This window comes from Astyanax mexicanus, chromosome 21, assembly GCF_023375975.1.
Source record: "Astyanax mexicanus isolate ESR-SI-001 chromosome 21, AstMex3_surface, whole genome shotgun sequence".
In the NCBI taxonomy this organism is placed as follows: domain Eukaryota; kingdom Metazoa; phylum Chordata; class Actinopteri; order Characiformes; family Acestrorhamphidae; genus Astyanax; species Astyanax mexicanus.
The window spans coordinates 24,476,452-24,501,024 of NC_064428.1; the positions used below are offsets into that span (position 1 = coordinate 24,476,452).

General features: G+C 37.7%; 1 protein-coding gene across 1 annotated transcript in view; it reads right to left on the bottom strand.

The window, feature by feature from the left end:
- The window catches only part of sorcs3 (sortilin related VPS10 domain containing receptor 3), a 469,314-nt gene that overhangs the window by 185,234 nt on the left and 259,507 nt on the right, over positions 1-24,573 (bottom strand). Inside the window, exon 3 of the mRNA XM_049469785.1 lies at positions 19,200-19,299. Coding sequence (XP_049325742.1) covers positions 19,200-19,299 — 100 coding nt within the window. The remainder of the gene's footprint in view (positions 1-19,199; positions 19,300-24,573) is intronic.

Genomic DNA, 24,573 nt, shown 5'->3' on the forward strand with positions numbered 1-24,573 from the left:
CTTAGGTTGGTCATGTTTGTGGACCAGCTAAACCATCAAACTGGTCAACCAGCTTATCGAAATATAAACTCCATTGCAACTCTGACCTGTTTGTCTTGATTAGGAATTATTTTCTTGCTTGTATACAGATTTTGGATACATGGAACAGTATCTAACAATCTGAATGTGTATTAATGTGGCCAAATCACTTACATTGAAATGCATTGAATTACTGTATATCCATGACGTTTAAACCAAAAATTTCACCAAACAACAAATTGCACAATATTTTCCAGGTCAGATTGATCATGCTTGTAGACCAGCTAAACCATCAAACTCAAACAAAAAAAACATGGTGGTTTATGGTGGTCAAAATTTGAGCTGGTCAGTCATCCAGTTCTTTTGAGCTGACCATGTTGATTTTTTCTTAGCAGGGATGGAAAGAAAAATATAGTAATATAATACAGGAAATTGACAAATCCTGCACCTAACAGCTGGGGTTATGCATAGGGCTCAGCCAGGATCTACTACTCACTTAACTAACAACAATAGCCAAAACCACCACAATCTGGTACTGGCTCGACAAGGATCCAGAAGCACATCCTAACACTATGTTCATGGTCCATTGCCTCAACAGCCAAGTACTCAGACGTCTGCAAAAACTCATGAGACAAATTAATACAAGAACAGCAGGACCACACCAATCCCCTTCATCCAAACTCTAACTCAAATTTCAGTGCAAGCTCTTCTCAGGGGTCATCAAGCAGGCACCTTCCTTCGTCAGTGTTTCGCTGAATTAGGCCCACGACACCTCCAGAAGGCTCAACAGTGAAGTCTGGCGTCCCAGACTCAGAAGAGCTTGCACTGAAGTTTGTGTTAGAGTTTGGATGAAGGGGATTGGTGTGGTCCTGCTGTTCTTGTAGTAATTTGTCTCATGAGTTTTGGCAGACGTCTGAGTACTTGGCTGTTGAAGCACAAACTCATTCCCTTCCCCACGTCGCCTCAGCCCTTCTGAACCACAACCACTGACTAGATCTTTCAGCTACATCTGACAACTCCTTCACTACTGTCCTCAGCACACAACCTCTAATTCCGAATTCAGACAGCAGTCTTGTGGCAGACTTCGCAACAAAGCCTCTAGTACCTACCTCCACCGGTCTAATATACGCTTGCCACCCACGCTCTCTTACCTCAGCCACCAAGTCTGTATACTTCAGTCTTTTCCTTTCATAAGCTCCATCTAGCTTGTCTTCGAACGGATAAAATATAATAAAGCTAAAGGAAGAAGTACCAGCTTTACATAGGGGGTGAATGTTAATGTTTAGCAAAAATTACTACCTAAAAGCCACCTTAGGAGAAGTCTCTATACATTTGGCATGTAAACCTTGTCGGTAGCTATGATTTCTCTATAAATAAATATAAATACTCAGTCCTTCTAGTTTCCATGGTTGTAGTTTTAATGTATTTTTTCTCCCCCCCAAAAAACACTCTTAACAAGAACTATGCTGTGTTGAGTTCAAGGCCGACCAAAAGTCTATTTGAAACCACACCAAAAAGAGAGGTTGAGAGACACCTGAAAAAAAAAAACTGTGTATACAGTGCTTAATGCATATTCATGGCATCTATGTATCACATTTCCATGTCAATCATTTTCATATATATGTTTTATTAATGTCTTTAAACACATTCCAGATGCATGTAAAACAGATAAAAACCACGTCACTCAACCCAGGTCTGGGACAGAGATTGGGACTCGAGTTTTGACTGAACACAAAGACTAGAGACTTGACTTGGACTTGTGACTAAAGACTTGAGACTTGACCAGGTCTCACCCCACAAAGACTTGAGACCTGACCTAGTCTCACCTCACAAAGACTTGTTACGTGACTTGGACTTGAGACCAAAGACTTGGACTCAAGACCAAAGACTAGAGATGTGACCAAATCTCACCCCACAAAGACTTGAGACTTGACCAAGTTTCACCCCACAAAGACTTTAGAATTGACTTGGACTTTTGACCAAAGGCTTGTGTCTTAAATCCCACTCCGCAAAGACTAGAGACTTAACCAAGTCTCACCCCACAAAAAGACTTGAAACTTGACTTGGACTTGTGACCAAAGACTTGAGACTTTACCAAGTCTCACCCCACAAAAAGACTTGAGACTTGACCTAGACTCGCCCCACAAAGACTTGAGACTTGACTTGGACTTGAGACCAAAGACTTGAGAATTGACTAAGTCTCACACCACAAAAACTTAAGACCTGATCCTATTTCACCACACAAAAACTTGATACTTGACTTGGACTCAAGACCAAAGACTAGAAGCTTGACTAAATCTCAACCCACAAAGACTTGAGACTTGACTTGGACTTGTGACCAAAGACTACAGACTTGACCAGATCTAACCCAAAAAAACTTGAGACTTGACTTGACCACGAGACCAAATACTTGAAATTTGACTAAGGCTCACACCACAAAGACTTGAGACTTAACTTAGTTTCACTCCACAAATACAAGAGACTTGATCAAATCTCACCCCACAAAAACTTGAGACTTGACTTGGACTCATGACCAAAGACTTGAGACTTGACCAAGTCTTGCACCACAAAGACTTGAGAACATTTCTGGTCTGAGACGCATTTAAGCCTCATGTTATAGCAGTGTGAACTCATACATCAGAAAACAATCCAGATTCAGTCCTAGGCACATGATGTGACCAGGTGTATACAGTGTATAGAGGTTGTATAGCATGATTTAAAATAAATATTCAGGTTGTCTTCATATTGACTCTCTTCAAGAAGACTATGTGAGTACAAACAACACTGCACAGTAGAACAGTGACTCATCCAGTTTCTAATGGTCTTGGCAGCCATGTGGGGCTGAGATTTCCCATTCTGTGGAAAATCATGAAAAATATAATGGGAAATGCTGTATTTGTATTTGTTTATCACTTTGCTGAGATATGTTTAGCAGTATGCCCGACTCTAGATCAGAAGAAGTTGTTATGGTGGCTCTGTGGGACACACTTGTTTGACAGCGATATTTAAAGGTTAAGTATGTCTGCTTGCTTGTTACAGGGGCTGCTGCCATGACAGCTACACTCTAAAAAATAGAGGTACGATATGAGTACTTTTTTGTACTTAAAGGTACACTCTTTATAATTGTACCTTCAAAGGTACAATACTGGTCTTTACAGGGTCAGATTTGTTCCCTCTGAAGTACAAAGTAATTTCTAACAGCAATAAGTACAAATTTGTACCATTTAACCAGCCAAAGGGTACATTCAGTATTCTGCATCACTGCACTAATAAACAATATATATTTAAATTGCACATTTTTTTATTTGAAAGCCAGACAATTTTGGATCATCAAGTTTTTGAGCCAAATTTAGTTGATGATAATGTTTATAATCTTTATAATCTTTACTGGCACAAAAACCATGGGTACAAAAAAGGACTTTCACTGAAAGGTACTTTTTTGTACCTCAATATAAGGTACAGCCCCAGCGACAAGCTTTGTACTCTTTTAAGTACAAATCTGTACTTACTTTTCTTAGTGTGTACTGTAGAAAAGATAGTTTCATGTGGAATCAAGTCTAATGAGCATGGCTGACAGAGAACAAATCCAGTTTAGTGTTTAGTCCAGCTGGAGGGACCACTGATTTAGGATGTGTTTACAAATGCCATTGTTGGTCAGGACTTTTTGACTTATCGTGTTGGACCTCAACCTAAATAAGCGAAATTGCCAAAAGTATCCGTTTGCCTGCATTGAGTTTGGTGATGTGAGGCTTGGATGGAGTTGCTCGTACATGGAAACCCAAAGACTTGACCAAGTCTTACCACACAAACACTTGAAATAAACTTGGACTTGTGACCAAAGACTTGAGACTTGTCCAAGTTTCAACCCACAAAGACATGAGACTTGACTTGGACTTGTGACCAAAGACTTGAGACTTGGCCAGGTCTCACCTCACAAAGACTTGAGACTTGACCAAGCCTCACCCCACAAAGACTTGAGATTGACTTGGACTCGAGACCAAATACTTGAGATTTGACCAGGTCTCACCCCACAAAGACTTGAGAGTTGACCAATGAGAAATATAATGGGAAATGCTGTATTTGTATTTGTTTATGGAATGAAAAAAACCCATTCAATAAAGCTATTTATGCTCTACTGTTCTTGAGCTAATCTGAAAGCCACATGAAGTCTGCAGGTCTGAAGTGATTGACTCTGCAGAAAAGGACTTTGCAAGACTTTTGGACTTTTCATTTTGGTCTGAACCTGAATAGCAAGTGTGAAACTATCATGGTCTGGACTACAGACCCAACATTTGGTTTGACCAAAAGAGGCGATCCTGGTGTGAAAACTCCTTTTTAGACGGTTCAACTAACTTTTTGACCAATAACAGGAACAGAAAAAGAAAGAGATTATAAATTGATAGCAAGTGTTTTAAGTGATTCGGCTAACTACAGAGAAGACATCAACCAAAAAAGTCTAACCAAAGAGGTCAATCAGGGGTCCTATTATGGATCGTTACTTATACTTATAAAACAGAGTAGCTTGTCATTGGGTTTTCAGATATAGCCTATGTAGCCGATGTATCATTAGGACCTTTCTAACCAGATTAATTAACGTATCTCAGGCTAATGAGGACGGAACTAATTCAGTTAGCAAATGATACAAATACACTAACCCTACCACATTACCCCATCTACCCAATGGACATAAATGTGCAAGTTGACAACTAGTTAGTCATGTTAATAATAATTAACGTTCATAAACTAGTCTCTGGATTCTACCTCTCTTAGAATCTTTTTTCCTCTCTTTTTGCTCTCTCGCTCTTGCTCTTGCTCTTTCTCTCTCTCTCTCACTTGCTCGCTCGCTCTCTCTCGCCCCAGCACTCCTCTCACGCTTTTCTTCCTCCCTCAACAGGATTTGAATTGGAAAAAACAGCGCCACATTTGTCACTGACAAACATCCCACCCCTCTCTCCCCGAGCTTTAACTACGAATCCCCCCAGGCAGTGATTTAGATAAATTGTTTTTCATTAAGTGCCAATAAACAGGCAGCCGAATCGCGGGCCAGGATTTGCGCAGGCTGGGGGCCTTCCAATTTCCCCCATTCATTACGGTCCCAAGAAGATGGCACGGGGCCCCCCTGGTTTCGACTGTCTTCGAGGCTTGTCAGATGCAATTTGCAGTTTTTAAGCCCTAATCATTTTCCATAACATTGTATTCAGCGACAGCGTTTATTATGAAAGGGAAATTACTTTTCACCTTGCGTTCTCGAGAGCCCCGTCCAAGTTTCACTTAAATGATCCGGGGACGGCGGGAAGTCCTTCAGGAGAGCGAGCATGTCTTCGAGTAGATAACAGCCCCTCCCCTCCCCTCCCTCACTAACATATACCGGGGGTCTCACCGCTTGACCTGAGGCTTGTAGGCTTGGAGAACAAATTTGATGTCTCTTCCCATTGGATTCTGTGTGGAAAACATACTCTGTCCCTGTGGCAGGGAGGTCTATTGGAGGCACAAAGCCTGTGCGGAAAAACAATGGATGAGGTGCAATCCGTACATATTTCTACCTTGTAGATTAACCTATGAAAACCTATGGAATTATTTAGTAAACCAAAAAAGGTAGTGAACAGTATAGAAAATGCTTTATATTTTAGATAGAAATAGGTAGAATCACCTGGAATGTTTAGCTTTCAGTTAACAGCTGTGCTGAACTTGTCAAGGGTTAATTAATTACTTGAATTTCTTGTCTCGTAATGTGTAAGAGAGCATCAGTTGTTAAGTTGTGAAGAGGTAGAGTTGGTGAATACAGTGAATAGCTCTTTTGGACTAATGGTCTAATCCAGTGCAGTAGCAAAGACCATCAAATACGTAATGAGGAAACTGGCTCTCATCAGGACCGCCTCAGGAAAGGAAGACCAAGAGTTACCTCTGTTGCACAGGATTCATTAGAATTACCAGCTTTAGAAACCGTAAGTTAATAGCACCTCAAATAAGAGCCAAGGTTTTGGTGTGTTTAACACTTTTAAATTTACTACATGATCTGTATATACTACACAAGCTGTTGCAAACCTCTAGTGTTATTTGTATTAAGTGCTGACATTCAATGAAAAAATCTGAATTTATAATAAACTGTACATTGTAAACTGGCAACCTAACCCAGATAGAGTTCATGCATTAAGTCATGTAAGCTAACAGGTAATGGAAGCTAACTAATAGCTCATTTAGCATTGCACCACCTGCACACCTGGCCAGAGAAGCAGCCAAGATGCCCATGGTCACTCTGGAGGAGCTGTAGAAATCCATAGGACAATAATAAGTTCTGCTGTCCACAAATCTTGTCTTTAAGGTGGATATTGAGCCAGAAAAAGGCTAAAACTGTAACTGCACTGTCTTTGTTTAGCGCTTTTAATCACATCAAGTGGACAGAAAGCTTAAGACTGATCTTGGGGGTAAAAAAAACTAAAAGATTTGATCAGGGAACTGAAGGGTCACAGTAAAGGGTGTGTACTAAAAGCACCAATCAGAATGTCCGGCAAAAAAAAAAGGAAGAGAGGCTATCCGGATGGATAATTGCGTTTTCAAACCACATACACAAGACAGTCATGAACAAATATGCCTTCCCAGGAGCAAAAGGAATAACAGCAACAAAGCAGGATCGATCGAGGGTTTGAGGGATAAGCATTGGATGTTATCAGCTCAGGCTCCCAGCACTGGGCCGCAACAACTTAATCCATACGCTCTCCATACTGATCTAAGGAGCAGAATGGCAAACACCAGTCCTACCTGCCCGGAGTAAACAAAAAGGGAAAGCATGGCTAGGCTAGAATTAATCACGTCAGAACTGATTAATTGCTTTTGCCTGGAGAGGACGTCTGCTCGGAAGGAAAACACAGACGGACTCATCGGAAAAGCCTGTTTTAACACTGTAACTTTCGAAACTAAAGTTACATGTTTGAGTGTTTTACAAACAACAAATTCAGTAATGTACTCTCATCATCAAAGGGTAGTTACACCCAGAATAAAGTGTCGAATTTCAAGTCAAATACTTTTTGGAAAGACATTTTCCAGACAGTTCCCAGGAACAATGAACTCTATGAAACTCTACGAACTCTACTAAAGTTGTCTTTAGTTGAACTCTTGGTCATATTTATTGAGCACCTAAAAGTATAAAAAAAAAATAAAAACAGTATTTAATAAATGAGCAATGCAAGTGAATCCAGGAGTGCTGGGAAACACATTTTCAATCAGGAGGTGATAGTTCTGGAGATGAAACTGACCTGCTTGGTCACGTTCGTTCTTTCGGTTTATTGCTGACTGAACAGTTTGCATAGATGCCAACAGGCACGCTCTATGGGTTTGTGCACTGCTGCTTGTCAATGTGTGTATAACAAGTAGGCGTGGCTGTCGACATTTCACTGCCAAGATAGCAATGGTTCATTTCAGTCAGTGGTGCACGTGTTGTTTTAATTGCCAAGATAGCAATATGCCAAAAATGTACCTGAACACACTTTATTTAGAGACCACCACACCCATCAGCATAGATATAGGCACAATGCATGAAAATAGGCTGTAAGATAGCAATGAACATTGCAACATGCCTTGCAGAGGGTCTAAAGCCCTATCTGGACAGCCTGAGGGGCTTTCTCATGGGACGTCTGTGAAAAATATTTAAAACTTGTACTAAGTGATAAAACTCATTGCATTCAGACTGCAATTGAAAAAACAAGAGGACCAGTGAGTTTTTGGCTTTCGCTGTTGCTTCATCATGTTCAGTAGCTCCTCCATTTCCAAACTCACAGAAGACCCCCCATAAAAGAGAAAATTACCCCAGGACCCCCTGAGAAACTAAACCTATTCAGATAGGGCTTAAGATAGTGCCCTAAAGGTGATAAAATGAGTATGTCATCCAAATAAGCCTAAGTCAACAATAATTTCCAACTTGTCTCCAATTTGGCACACTTTTTCACCCTAATTTAAAGAACTTAAGGTAAGATTTTATTTAGTATTATCACAATTATGTGTAAGACCAACAATCGCATCCCTTGCACCCCTTGATCAGTCAGGCTTTGCTGCTTTGTTGCTGTTAACCCCAGTAAAATTTATGGTCTCCCCCAAGGGTTAACATGGATTCTCACGCTCATTGGCTGCAATAAAAAGGGCCAGAATTCGAGGTAAAAACCACTTGAGATTCTTGGCTGAGCCTCCCTGTTTAAGTGCTCTGAGTGAATCGGCGAAATGTCAAGCCCATCTTTCAAAAGGAGAGTGCTCTGCCCAAAGGTTAGGCCTAAACTTCAGCTGAAAAAAATGACCACGTATCTCTTGTCAGATCTTGCTGCACTCTTGGCTTGGGTTGGGAGGTGTTATCACTGGGAGGCGTAGGGGAATTAAACAAGGAACGGGGTTGAGATTAGGGGGCATAGCAAAACGGACCTAGTGACTCTATTACTATGACATAACCCATTATAGCTGACCCCCTCAGAGCCATGGAATCACTATGCATGGTTTTATAGCAAATGTGAGCATTTGGAACAGAATTAACACAGCTATTTACTTCGAATAGTATATTGGGTATCAGGATTATACAGTATATGAATAAGACCAAACCAAATAAAAATGTTAACGGACCCAAGATGCAGTTTACAACAGATACAATTTGAATTTTAATTTAAACCACTTCAGGAGACGGTCTAAGACACATTTGAGTCACATGTTACTGCATTGTAAATGCAACCAACCTATGAGAAATGCCCAAAAATGCATACTGATATGTATCCAGTCTAGGAATATGTAAACTATATAAAAAGTCCAGAGCTCTGGAGGAAATGAAGAGACTACTTCAGTTTCTGAATCAGTTTCTTTCAGATTTTGCTATTTATAGGTATATGTTTGAATAAAATTAATTTAATTAATTTGTTCTATAAACTACGGACAACATTCCTCCCAAATTCCACATAAATATATTGTCATTCAGAGCATTTATTTGTAGAATTAAGAGTTCAGAAATCAATATTTGATGAAATATCCCTGTTTTTTTTTATCACAGTTTTCATGCATCTTGGCATGTTCTCCTCCACCAGTCTTACACACTGCTTTTGGATAACTTTATTCTACTCACTCCTGGTGCACAAATTCAAGCAGTTCAGCTTGGTTTAATGGCTTGTGATCATCCATCTTCCTCTTGATTATATACCAGAGGTTTTCAATTTGCTTAAATAAAAAAAAAATCAAAAGACACTTAACAATTCAAACAATTTAAGCAGCCAAAGCATCCAAACTGAGATCTGGGGTGCGTTTCCTGATAATGAATGATCGCAGCAATTTATAAATGTCTTTAACTTTAAGAACGTGAATTTTACGCCTGTTTCCCAAAGCCTTATTAGTCTTCAAAGTTACAAACCAGTGTTAAATCCGTCTTAGTTGACATCTTTGTTGAAAAATACATGTTTTATCTCTTACTTCTCTTCTATTCCGTTGGTTCCTGTTCATGCTGTTGTTGTTACTGTTTTATTTGGTTGACGCTTTAATTCTATGCTGGATTTGGTAAATTAAACATGTGATTTTGAGCTGTTTTTGAGGTGAACAGTAGTTTGACGTTCAGAGGCCATTATGAGTGGATCAGAATTATTGTTTTTTTTTAAACTAAGCTTAAGAACTACGTGACTCACAAAAGTTTTTTTAGGAAACGATCGTAATTTTAAAGTTGAAGAGTTTTTAGACTTACGAAAATTTTGGGAAACGAACCCCAGATTGAAGCACATTCTGTTGAATTTTTAAAAATTAGACCACAAAATTATCCAGAATTTTCTGGGATATAAACGTTTAGAATTGAAGAAAAACAAAGTCAAGAAGAGATTAAGCTACGTTTGGCTAATAAATGCATACTTTCACAAATAAATACCACACAAAAACAACCATGTGTAACCGAGAACACTGCCTGCCAACCCAAATCTGCAGGTCCTAAAACATCATTACAGTTTGTATTAAGCACAATGCATCTGTCAAAACTTAAAAAAATAGACAACAGCATTGTGAGAAAACTCCATTATTTATGTGTCATGCTATTCATTCATGCAACAAACCCATCACTTCCGAGAAACTGTGATACGCCCTTGTGTTCATGTGAGTATTGCAGTGTTGTCAGTGGAGGAGAGTGAGCTCAGATGGAAACAGTAGTGTTTTCTGTACAAAAAATATCATTTTGCACATCAACACAGGCACTAAAACTCCAGCCCCCATGTGCCACACAAACACTACGCTCTGCCCAAACTCATTGCTGTCAATTTGCCACCTTAATAAAACTTCCTGCAGTCCTTCAGCCAATCCATATAACTAAACGAGCGGCCGAGACTCGCAGAAGTGGTAATAAACAGTAAATCTGATTTGCACGGAAGAATCTATAGTAACCTGCATTCCAAACATCTGCAGCATATTTATGAAACTTGGAAAGTTTAGTCTCTTTTGTTATTGATTCCATATAAATAAAATCACACAGCTGATTTTACATCTTAAAATATTGTCATTTAGAGCATTTATTTGCAGAAAATGAGAAATGGCTGAAATAACAAAAATCTGTCATCTAAACTTGCTACTTTGATGAATCCAAAATAAGAATGTAAATATGTGTTAAAGTGTGTTCACAAGTCATTAAAAGTGCTTTTTTTGTTTTTCTGCACCAGGAGTGGGAAAAAGTTATCCAAAAGCAGTGTGTGTAAGACTGGTGGAGGAGAACATGTTTAAAACTGATTAAAAACCAGGGTTATTCCACCAAATATTGATTTCTGAACTCTTAAATCTTTATGAATATGAATTTGTTTTTTTTTTTCTTTGCATTATCTGAGGTCTAATAGCTCGCATCTTTTTTTAAATTATTTCTGCCATTTCTTATTTTCTGCAAATAAATGCTCTAAATGACCATATTTATTGGAAATTTGGGAGAAATGTTGTCAGTAGTTTCTCCTGAATTTATGGTGTGTTCAAAGCTTTGACTGATACTGTACACAAAGTATTTGTAATAACGTGTTCATTCAGAGTAAATCTTGAGAAATGTATTGTTACACAGCCAGTGTTTGTGTGAAATTTGCTCTTTCAAGGGAACATTGTATGCTAACATGCTTAAAACAGCTAAAATTAGGCTGGTTTTTAATTTCAGTCTTTATTTCTAAATAAAGTATAAACTTCACATGCCGGAGGATTTGAAAGGTTGTAAAGATTTAAGAAAATGGGAAGTTTTTTTAAATTTAAGGACTTCCAAATAATCCTCAAAAAGAAACAAGATATATAATAAAAAACAACAATGTTCATTTAACTGAAACATATACCTATAAATAGCAAAATCATAGAAACTGATTCAGAAACTGAATTGATCTTTTAATTTCTTTTTTTCCAGAGCTGTATATGTATCTACATACAGTTTTACAGGTTTCAGGCAGCAGAAAAGATTGAAGCAACCAATCAGCTCACTCAGCAAGCGACTCAAACTAGCAACAGACTGTGCAGAAACAAGGCCAAAGGTTAGCGAAGCTTGCGCGACTTTCGGATATAATCCGAGACGGTTCATGCAGAGGAAACGTGAAGATTAGAAGATGTCTTTCTCCTAGAGGAAAGAGTCTGAGCTGTAGCCGGCGGCTATCTTGTTATTCTGCTGAGAGTGTTCTCGGGCAAGAGACTTAACTCAGGGCTTCTGGAGAACTTTTCCATGATTTGATCGATGTCCGTGACGATATGTCCTCCGCGCTCACTCCACCTTCCTCTAACCCCAAAGTCTACAATGAAGTACTAAAATCAAATGGGTTTTCGCGAACAGTCTTGTTAGTCTTTTCCCGTTTTAATGGGCGTCCAAGAGAGCCGAGACTAGTTCAGCCCTCTGGGGGAGGCTTACAATCTCATCTGACATTTTAGGATGAAGGCTGTCTTATTAGCCACTACACACGTTCTCATCGGAAGCTTAATGCCCTTATTGGGCCGCCAGACTCCTCGTCATTGGGACTCCCGCGGTCTCGGTGACACAGAGAGAAAGGGAAAAATGAAGAGAAAGAGAGAAGGACAGATATAAGTTGAATAAATAAGTAAAACACCACAAAAGTTCAACCGAAGTTTCTCGGAGGAATGCTTTCCTCCAAGACGTGCTAACAAGACAAGGGTGATGACATGAATGACATGAACGACATGAACGACATGAACGACAGGAACGACACGAACGATGACCCTGTATTTGACATCACACAAAGCTTGCCACCTCTTTTCTTACAAGCCTTTCACACCACAAAAGTGTGGGAGTACCACAGTCGAAGGTTTGGATTTGTTGGAAAACTGTAAGAATTGCAAGGGTCAAAGTGCATGGCCATCTCATAATGTCTGACATTTGCTTTAAAGCAAAAAAAACTAAAAAAATAAATGTATCTACAAAAGAAGCATTTCTATTGGTCCATTCATCATGAAATTCCGACAGAATGTAAAGACTGTGCAGAATATTTTAAAATAAAGAAAAAAAAATGAATTTATGGTTTCATTATGAGGTATACCCTGGAAGAAACCAAGGTATATCAAAATACACTGTAAAAAGCATATTTGTGTAGCAATTGAAATATACGACTTTGTATGAGAACAAGGTAATATTGAGCTGTTTTACTACAAACTAGAGTCTGTGCCATAGAAAGAAAGAAAGAAAAAAGAATATACTACAAGCACTCATAAGGGAAGGTAGTCTGGGGGGAATAGCTGCTCATGGATGGTGATTAAAGGTGGGCGTGACACCCAGTATGCAAATAAATGGACGCAGGAGCCAATTGGAAAGGTGTTTTACTCTTTAATGCTGCCCCTACACAACCATAAGACACACCCTAAAGGTTACCATATTTAACTGAACTGAATCACTGCTGTCAGCTTAACTCAACTTAATCAGTCCACCTTAACTCAAACTATATCCAAAAGTTGATCTGATACAAATGATCTGAGTGTGAATCTCAAATAATTATTTTAGAGTTAATTTGATCAGGTTTTATCAGATTAATAAAGATTAAATTGTTTTTTTTTTTTGGTATTTAAGTTACAATATCTTAATTTACTCAAGTAGTAGAGCAGTTAGATTTGACATCATTCAATTCTATATCGCATTACTGCAACTTCTACTCAAATACACTTTTAACACTGCACCCTACAACCATTCTCAAGGCCTCACCTTAATTGAAACTGTGATTTTAATTCAAATACACTTCAAATGAACTTAACTTAGTCTCTGTTTGCTATAGATTTATTGTTTTTTGTTTAAATTATTAGAGTAAACTCATTCACTCCCTCAGTATCAGAAAAAAACTCCTCGACCTTTCCGCGCTATGATACAGCGTTACGCTCTGATTACAGAATGGACACTGAGGAGTCCAGAGTATGATCTTATCACACCGGGCAGTCTTCCAGCGTGGAGGCGCCGCTGTTTGAGGAGCAACTCATTAACCTTTGCGCTCATTACAGATTACAAAAACGTTTCAACATTATTCGTAGGGAGCCTCACCTCTCTGTCAGACCTCTGCTGGTGATTAGCCCACCCTTTAACCTTCCCAAGCAATCCGGCCCTTCATCTGACGAGGAGAAAAAATGGCCATCGGGTGTCTGATTTGATCAGGTTCAAGAGAAACAAAGCCTGTGGGGTTTTTTCACTTATTAATTTCATTATTTTGCTATTTATGTTACTATAGAAGGGTTTTAACATTTAAATTTAATTGTATGATATGGCCAGAGCTATTCTGATGTTAGGATTTGAAGCTGTAAACACAGTAGCCCTACTTGTTTAAATGCCCTATAATGTTTAACATGTTTGATGCCTGAAGTTGTCTTATTTAGATTTGCTCTAAATGTATGAGCTCGCAATGTAGCTAACAATTGGCATAATATAAAACTAGATGATCAGTTATCCTCCAAAATTAGTTCTTATATGATGAAACCCAAAGACCCAGTTGAAGCACCTCCATTTTTAACAGCAGATTCAGATTCTATTAAATCACAGTAAAATAATGCAAAATAAATAAATACTGTAATATTAAGTAATAACAGAAACTGGAGAAACTTTTAAAACGTTTCTAATCAGCCTCAACTGTGCAGCAACACAGCAACTTACTCATTCAGCATATAACACTGTATAAAAGCATTTATATAATACACTCCTGATCAAAATCTTAAGACCAGTTTAAAAAAATGCAAGAATTTGCATTTTGCACTATTGGATCTTAAGTAGATTCTAAGTAGAGCTTCACAGTGCTAAAAGAAGAAATCTTCGCAAGAGACAAAAATGTTTGAGCAGCCAATTTTGTAAAAAAATGCATTTACACTCAAACATGATTTTTTCAGCTGATCAAAAGTTTAAGACCATAGCCTTTAAAAGCCAAAAGCTGCACAAACATTTGGATTCCATGTCATTTTCTGTTAAGTATTTGCACTGTCAAGACCTCCTGATGGCAAAAGCAAAAAAGCTTACTGACTTTGAGCATGGCAGGATTGTTGAACTGCGTAAGCAAGGCCTCTCACAACGTGCCATTGCTGCTGAGGTTGGACGCAGTAAGACAGTCATTTTGCATTTTTTAAATGATCCTGAGGGTTATGGAACAAAAAAATCAAGTGGTAGACCCAAAAAGATTTCACCAGCGCTAAGCCGCAGGATCCGATTGGCTGTCCGCCAAGACACAGGACGATCCTCTACCCAAATTAAGGCCGTTACTGGTGCTGACTGCAGCTCTATAACCATCAGACGACATCTGCGAGGGAAAGGCTTCAGGAATAAAAAACGCCTTCAGAAGCCACGTCTTCTTCAGCGCCACATAATTGCCCGTTAGGACTTTGCAAAGATTTTAATCAGGAGTGTATATAAAATTTCCTTCAGTATCTAAGAGAAGATACCCTGAGAAGGACAACTTCACAATGATGGTGAGGGAGGAGGCCACGCCCTTCACGTGTAATAGTGGTGAGGGGAACCAATGAGAAGAGTGTGAGACTGATTAATAGAAAAACTCCAGGAGGAGTGATCTGATGTGATGATGTCATAACCTCTGAAATGAAGCAAAAAATATTAGGTTAAATTTGGTTACATTGGGAATAAATTGCTTTCAGGCAAACTGAGAAAAAATGGTTTGAATCAGAAATCATATTTTTTCATTAGACCAACATAAAAATGCACTTAAATCAATGACATGGTTCTTACATTTACAGTTTAGTATACTAAATATATTTTGTTGTCTAATAAAGCTATATCAGCGGTAAGTTTGCTGAACTAACTACATTGAGCTTTACTGGCTGGTATGTTCAATCAACATGATAGTCTTAGTTAATCTGGCTAAAGCATATTTTGTTTTGTGAAAAGTGAAAATAGAAAGTGATTAAACTGGAAAAATACAATTCCTGTGTAGGTTCTACTCCAGAGAGCATAATGAGATTCTAGTCAAGAAATAAAAGTTAAAACTGCACTGAAAAAAAATGATTTATTGCACAACTTAACCCCTTAAAAGGCCACAAATGTAGATGATGCAAATGCCCTTTTCTCTGCAGTAAAATTAGTTATTTACACCCTGAAAACTTTAAGGGCTTTAAAATATCCTACTGGTTGCTGCCTGTTTTCTCTCTGCTCCATTTAATAATTACAGATCAGTAACAGGAAAATATTGAAAATAGATGTAAAAACTAGACAAACATAACAAAACTGAAGGTTTGGGGGACATGAACTAACTGAATTGTATTCAGGAAAATATTGATTTTAAAATGAAGTTTAGGAAAGAGACAACTTTGTGATTTTATTCATTATATTTTTAAAGTTGGAGATTTACTTACTTTACAATTTTTAAAAAGAATTTCTTTTACAATTACAATTAGAATTTGTAGTAACGTTTATTATCAAACATGAAAGCTTTTTATGTAATGCTTAAATAGAAATCTTCAGGATTTAGGTGTATAATATCGGACAGAAAAATGACAAAAACACTGGCCTGTTTAACTCAGTAAAGTCATGATTTGCTTTGATTTAGTTAAGTTGTAAATATATATAATTTTAAGTTTATTCAACTTAACTACATTTTGTTCACACAACAACAGTTTAATTAACTTTTTTTTCAGGTATTGTGGGCTTAAGGAAATGAGCTCATCTGAAACTTACACATTTATATTAACATTATCGCTATATTTATTACTTTATTAAAGAACTGCCAATGCTGATAGCAGAACACCAACCATTCCAAGCCAACACATTGCGATCACCAAGAACACAGAAGAAAAGTAACTTTTTGGCAACCAACAGACATATTACACTAATGCATGTCTAGGATGAGGTATCTTTGGGCAAAAGACAACACAAAGATGGTAAGTAAGGAAGAGGGCACACCCAATATGCAAATATATGGTGCCAGGAGCCAATGGGAAAGCAGTGTGAACCAACACTGTACACTGTAAGCCCTAAGAAATTGAATTTACTTAATTTTACAAAAAAATTGAGGAAACCGGTTGCCTTAAAAAAGTTAAGTAATTAGATAATGAAAACTTTAGCAGTTAGCATTAGTTAGCATAACTTAGAACATCAAGTTATTACAACTAAAGGGGAAGTTAATTTAACTTTTTTATTTTTTGTTATACTGTAAAACTGTAAAAAAAGTTGAGTTTATTTAACTTTTTTTTTTTTGTTTAAGTAATGTGGAATGAAAATTTGAGTTAGCATAAATTAAAACAGCATGCTTTCACAACTAAAGGGGAAGTGGATTTATTTGTAAGGTAGCCCAGGGGGAATCACTACACACTGATGGTGAATGTCTGTCAGAAACTGTTGGACACACCCAGTATGCAAATAGATTGTGACAAAAGCCAATGGAAAAGAAGCTGCCAATGACAACAGACTAAACTCAGTTATTATAAGTTGGTTCAACTCAAAGATCTCAGTTTGAATGTTTATATGTGCTCAGAAATGTTCAACTAACTCAAAATAGTTGAGTATTGTTTGGAAATATCCAATTTTATGTAAAACAGACTTAAATCATTTGAGTTTAAACAACTTCTGGGTTTACAGTGTAGTATAACTAAAAGTTGTTGAAATCAATGTTTTTAATTGGCTCAACAAACATTTTTAAGTTTTCAGGTTCAAGTTCTCTGAACTCATTTAATATTTTTTTTATATCAAGTTTACTCAGCTTGATAATATTAGTTCTTCTGACTAAAACACAAAAGCACACTTTTTGGTTTTATTACGGTTTTATTATGGAAATAGGATCTGCCTGAATTTTGCAGCATGGAAAACACTTGTACGAGATCATTTTTCAAGTGTTTTACATTATGGGGACATTATTTACAGTACATGCATTCAGACTCCTCTTTACTACACAGATTAAGTCCATTGTTTCACAGTGCTTTACATTTTATATCAAATTCATTGTTTAGCACACATCACTGTGTACTTTATTTGTGTATGATTTGGTCTCTTGACCTTCGTTAAACACGAGGAGCACTGGTACATTTATATTTATAAAGCTCCATTGAGTAACCTCTCATCATATTTGTGTAATATGTTTTAATGTTACTATGATTTACTATGATTTTTTATTCTTCCAGAATTTTGCTCTACAAGGTCCCCAAGATTAGTTCAGAACTGGGCAGAAAAGCTTTCTCCTATTTTGCACCATTTCATTTTGAAATAACCTTTAGAACAAATTACAGCTTAATGAGTTGGTTTCCTTGAGTAGGTTTAAAACTTTGGTAGAAAAAAAATGCTTTTTTTAATGCATTCTCTGTTTTTTTTTTTTATTTCATGTTGGATTTGTGTTTTTATTTTAAATGTTTTTTTTTTATGTAAACTAGTTATGTCAAAAAAATTTAATCAGAATAATCACGACAATATTCTGTAATTAACTGTGATAAATTGCACTTGTTCGCTGTAAGACTCATTTTTTTATAGTGGATATGTAAACTGTAATATATATATATATATTACTGATGATATTTAAAACACTAGTACATACTTGTATATTTGAGATGAAATAAGGCCAACATGGGGCACTGGAATAAAGAAAGCATGATAAATTAGATAGAATTTTTTTTTTTACATATAACATCTGAGCTTGAATATAAGGATTTCTTAATTAGAGCTTAATTTGCTTTAGTTTTAAAGAGCATTTTCACACCTATAGTTGGTTTCTGGTTCGTTCTATGGTGAATCACTTGATAAGTTTGTTTTTTTTTCCCTCTGTTTGGTTTCATTTCACATATACATAAACCTAAATGCACCAAAATGCTCTTCAGTAAACCGTGCAAGCACATTCTCTCCTCTGATTGGTCAGAAGTGTCTGGCATGAGAGCAAAAAAAAGTAAGTATATTGAGGAGATTCTGTGTTCCTGCGCATATGTCTGTAAAGCGCTGAGCTGATTTAACACAGAATGCTGAAAATTCACCATAGATATCCGCATAGTAACAGAATACAAGCATTGAACGGTGCACATACTGCGTATGTAAACAGCATGGAGCAGCAGAGACAGAATTTGTTCATAGCAGTATTTTATCTGGCTATTATTCTATTAGATTACACTGTGTTTTATCAGCAGTTTAGCTCAATTTAAAAAAGTATATTTGATTTCTGGGTAAGTTCACATTCTCACCACAAGCGGGCCGCTCCAGAAAATAAGTCTGTGGGGCAGATTATGGCGGAAGTTGGTATAAAAACTGGTGGCAAAAATAATTTTCATTAAAAAAAAAGAGATTTTGATCTCAAGGGGCCTTTTGGTTAAATGAAGTTTAAATAAAAAAAGAAATTAAAATTCTTTGAGGGTTAAAAGGCACAGTATTCTGTTAGTGACCTGCGTATCTAAACAGCATGGAGCAGCAGAGACAGCGTTTGTTCATAGCAGTATTTTATCTGGCTATTATTTTATTAGATTACACTGTGTTTTATCAGCAGTTTAGCTCAATTAAAAAAAGTATATTTGATTTCTGGGTCAGTTCACAATTCTCACCACAAGCGAGCCGCTCCAGAAAATAAATCTGTGGGGCAGATTACGGAGGAAGTTGGTATAAAAACTGGTGCCGTAAATGACTGCATAAAAAAAAATAGAGATTTGATCTCAAGGGACCTCCTAGTTATAAAAAAAGGTTAAATAAAAAAAGAAATAAAAAAGTTTTGAGTGTCAAAATGTCCTGTATGTAATAATGTTGTAAGTGCATTCATTTAAACCAAACAAAGAAGCCCACCCACCTTTCTCTTGTTGGTGGGACAGACGTAGAGATAACTCAGGACCGTCTTCACTCCCACTTTGTCGTTAAGCCTCTCGTAAGTTGTGCCGTAATCCATGGATCTGAGCAGAAGAGAAGAGAAGCGTCTGTCACTGCGTGCTTCATGCCTTACTGCAAGTTTAATTGCCAGCCAGCGCGAGCCGAGACGCAAGCTGTCGAGCATATGCTCAAATAGCAGCTTCGCTTTTTAAGCTTCAGAACAGCAGAAGCCACTAGCACGCTCTGACCTCTGGGCATAAGCATGATGATTGATTCAAATTGTCCTTTGATCTGATTTTAATGGCTAATGGTATTTACTTGCTCGGGTAAAGCAGAAGAATGCCCTGTTGGTTTTGTGAGAACGGCAGACTGCTGATGATGTTCCTCTTGTAAGAACAGCTTTATATATTCTCTCTCAGTGTTTCAGTTATGTCAGATTCTTAGAATCAGTAGAGGATCTAGAATTTTTCTGAGTAAGGGGCCATCAAGGGGCCGTAATGTTATTTGACCAGGCATACCATATTCAAACCATGAAAAAAAAGAAATAAATTAAATTATTCATGTATACATAAATATACACTGAAAAAAATATTAATTGGCTCAACGTAACTCGGAACTCAGTCATCATTTGGCTTGGACTAAGTTGTAAATATATCCAATTTTAAGTTCATTTAACTCAGTCAAATTATCCTTTTTCTTTGTTGTTCACACAACAATAGTTTAATTAGTTTGAAAAAAGCTTTCTTTCCAAGTATTGTGAGTTTAAAAAAAATGATTATTTAATTCATATAGGTATTCTCCACAGATTTAGCATATTTTTGTGGAACTGCCAACACTGTCAGCACAATATTGGGACAACAGAAGAACGAACAATGTAGCTCTAAGCCCACATACTGTGATCACTAAAAACACCTGGCAAATAACACTTTAACTACACTACCTCATGACTAGGATAAGGTAGCTTTAAGCAACAGACAACACAAAGATGGTATATAAGGGACCACACCCAATATGCAAATATATGGTGCCAGGAGCATTATGGGAAAGCTGTATGAACCTGAAAACTGTAGAAAGAGCATTGACACGTGTAGTATAACTAAAAGTTGGTTAAAATCCCATTTTTTCTTTGGCTCAACAATCATTCAATTAATTAATACAATCAAGTTTTCAATTTTTAAATGGTTTTCAATGAGAGGGAGAAAATGAATCTAAACCTACATGGTCCTACATGGAGTTAAATTTCTCTAGCCACGCCCACGCCTGTTAATTCTACTTAAATCATTTGAGGTAAAAAAGTTTTCAAAACATTTTTTTTTGTATATTATAATCCTAGATGGAGTTGAACAAAAATTCTTTAAAAAAAGTTTAACAGACATTACATTACATTACATTACATTTCATTTCATTTGGCAGACACTTTTGTCCAAAGCGACTTACAATAATGAAGTACAAAAGTAATAGGAATTTAGATAACCCACTTTTAGATAGGGCTTAAAGGAGGTCGAAGGGAAATAAAGGGATAGAGGAGTGAAGGAGGGGAAGAAGGAAATGGGGTTAGAAATAGTTAGTTTGTTAGAGGTGTTAGGAGAGTAAGTGCTCTTTGAAGAGCTCTGTCTTCAGGAGTTTATTAAAGATAGCGAGAGATTCTCCTGATCTGGTAGTGGAAGGTAGTTTGTTCCACCATTGGGGAACTCTGTATGAGAACAGTCTGGATTGCTTTGTGTGAATGTTTGTTTGGCAAAGCGAGGCGACGTTCATTGGAGGAGCGTAGCGGCCGGGAGGTAGCGTAAGCCTTCAGGAGTGAGTGCAGGTAGGAAGGAGCCTGTTCTGTCATCACCTTGTAGGCGATTGTAAGAGTTTTGAATTTGATGCGAGCATCAACTGGTAGCCAGTGGAGCTCAATGAGCAGCGGGGTGACATGTGCCCGTTTTGGTTGGTTGAAGACCAGACGTGCTGCTGCATTCTGGATCATCTGGAGTGGTTTTACTACACAGGCCGGGAGGCCAGTTAGCAGGGCATTGCAGTAGTCGAGGCGTGAGATGACGACTGCTTGTACCAGGAGTTGGGTGGCCTGTTGCGTCAGAAACTGTCTAATTTTCCTGATGTTATAAAGCGCGAAGTGGCAGGATCGAGCAACCGAGGCCACACGGTGCGTGAAGGAGAGCTGGTCATCAACCAGAACACCCAGGTTCCTAGCAACCTTTGTCGGTGAGAGAGAGAGAGTCGATGCTTATAGAGAGGTTGTGTTGAAAAGATGGTTTTGCTGGTATGACCAGAAGTTCAGTCTTTGAGAGATTTAATTGAAGGTGATGCTCCTTCATCCAAGAGGATATGTCAGAGAGACACGACGATATCCGTGCAGAGATTGAGTGATCTTCAGGTGAGAATGACAGGTATAGCTGGGTGTCATCAGCAAAGCAATGGTAGGAAAAGCCATGTGAGTGGATAACCTGACCAAGAGAGGCAGTGTATATTGAGAAGAGAAGGGGACCCAGTACCGAACCCTGGGGAACCCCAGTGGATAGGGAGTGGGCTGAGGACAGCTGTCCTTGCCACGACACCTTGAACGAGCGCCCAGTGAGGTATGATCTGAACCATGACAGCACATTGTCTGAGATCGCCATGTTTGAAAGTATAGTTAGGAGGAAGTCGTGGTTGACCGTGTCGAAGGCGGCCGAGAGGTCCAGCAGAATGAGCACTGAGGACTGGCCTGCAGCTCTAGCAGTTTTCAACGCTTCAGTCACAGACAACAGAGCCGTCTCGGTAGAGTGTCCTTTTTTGAATCCAGATTGGTTCTGGTCCAGAAGGTCATTCTGGGAGAGGAAGCCAGAGACCTGATTTAAAACTGCTCTTTTTTTTTTTTTTTTTTTTCAAGAATTTCCCCCCGGGGATCAATAAAGTATCTATCTATCTGTCTATCTGTCTATCTGTCTATCGAGTGTTTTAGAGAGAAAGGGTAGCAGTGAGACCGGTCTGTAGTTATCAACCTGGGCGGGGTTGAGAGAAGGCTTTTTAAGCAGTGGTGTCACATGTGCTTGTTTGAAAGCAGTTGGGAAAACACCAGAAGTTAAAGAGGCATTGATGGTGTGAGTGATAGCTGGAATGATTGCAGGTGCGATAGTTTGTAGTAAGTTTGAGGGAATCGGGTCAAGCGGACACGTAGTAGGACGGCTACGTGTTAGGAGAGCCGGTGTCTCGTTCTCAGTGAGAGAAGTGAACGAGGAGAGCGCAACGCCTTCGGTGGAGGGACACCGGGCTGCAGAGCATGTAGTAGGACTGCTACATGTTACATTAGTAAATTGGTTGCTGATAGCTGCCGCTTATCCAGTAAAGAACGATGCAAGTGTTTCAGCAGTAAGGCATGTAGCCGGAGGAGCAAGAGGAGGGTTCAGTAGTGATTTAAAAGTAGCAAATAGTTTCCGGGAGTCTATGAGGGAGCTGAATTTATTGTGATAAAATTCAGCTTTAGCAGTCGTGATGCTGGCTGAGAAGGAAGCCAGGAGCAGTTGGTAGTTTTTTAGGTCTGCTTGTTTTTGGTTTTTATGCCATTTTCTTTCGGCAGCTCGGAGTTTGGAACGTAGTTCCCTCAGTGAGTTATTTTTTAGCCATGGCTGCGGTTTGCTAGAGCTAATGGCTCGAGATGTAAGAGGACAGAGGTTGTCCAAACAGGAGCTTAGTGTGGAGCAGAGTGTATCGGTGGCATCATTTACATTGAGTGATGAAAATGAGCCTGGTGGGGGCATGTTGTCAGTCACCAGCGAGGAGAACTGGTCTGCTGAGATGTCTCGTAAATTTCGGCGGAACGAGACCATCGTAGGAGTAGCCGTGGGTTTGTTTGAAATATGAATATTGAGACACAACACACGTACTTTATACTCAAAATGCAGTGTAGCTGAAGCTTAACTTTTTACTTTAAAGTAACTGTTGCACAAACGGTCTGTCTCATTTGTTAAAGTTTATTGCAATGACTACATTAAGTTCTTTTCACTAAACATATGGATTTTATAGTTGTTTTTATAGCTATAAATTCTAAACTAATGGTGCAATTCTTAAAACAAAATTAGTAAACAACGACATCAAAGATAGATTAAATTAACTTAGACTCTTAACAGGAAACAGCCGACAAAACAAGCTTACAGTCTTTTCTCAAAGAGAATAAACAGTATTGAGAGCATAGCCAGCTAGCCACAATGCAACATAACATAATATGCAACTACAAGTTTACCTAAGGTAGCCCGGAGGGAATCACTACACACTGATGGTGAGTGTCTGTCAGAAATTGTTGGACACACCCAGTATGCAAATAGATTGTGACAGAAGCCAATGTAAAAGAGGCTGTTAATGGCAACAGACTAAACTCAGCTATTATAAGTTGATTCAACTCAAAGATCCCAGTGTGAATGTTTATATGTGCCGACCAATGTTCAACTAACTCAATATAGTTGAGTAATGTTTAGAAAATGTATGTTTTTGTATAACAGACTTAAATCATTTGAGTTCACTTATGCATTTACAGCAGTGAAAAAAGATACTTTGGACCAAAATAAAAAATGCTCTAATTTGTTACACCTAAATATATTAGTTTTTTTCAACTTATATTTATGATTTAGTTAGAATCTAAGATTTATATTTAATATCAATCAATATATTATTTAACCAAAAAGTTCTTTAAAACAAAGATAAAAGATGATTTATGATAAAAACAAATACACTTAAATATATATATATATATATATATATATATATATATATATATATATATATTTTTTTTTTTTTTTTTTTTTTTTTTTCTGTTACAGCAATGTATACTTTTACCTTTAAGTAAACTAATTAAATAATTTGAATTGTATTAGTTAATTTTATAAACTTTCCATAATTTCCTTTTTAGCCAAAACACATTTTTATTCATATATTTACTATAGTCACAAGTACAAAACCTACAAATTTAAGTTAAAATAAATCAAAAAGACTTAATATTCTAATATTAGGAAACAGTCAAAGCTGAGCAAACTTTAAGTTTTTAAGCAAAAGCAACAGAGCTGCGCACTTAAACAACTATGCTCTTATAGCCAACAACACTGCATACAAGCATTTGCTTAGAACTTCCGTCAGTAGCTAAGAGAAGATACCCTGAGGAGAACAACTTCACAATGATGGTGAGGGAGGCCACGCCCTTTACGTGTAATAGTGGGCACGGGAACCAGTGGGAAGAGTGTGAGACTTACTGATGATGATGTCATAACCTCTGAAATGAAGCAAAAAAAAAAAAGAAAAAGAAAAGAAATAATAATTTTTAATTAGTTACATGTTACACTTGTTTCAGTGTAGAACCTGCCTGACAAAGCAAAGTAAACCAA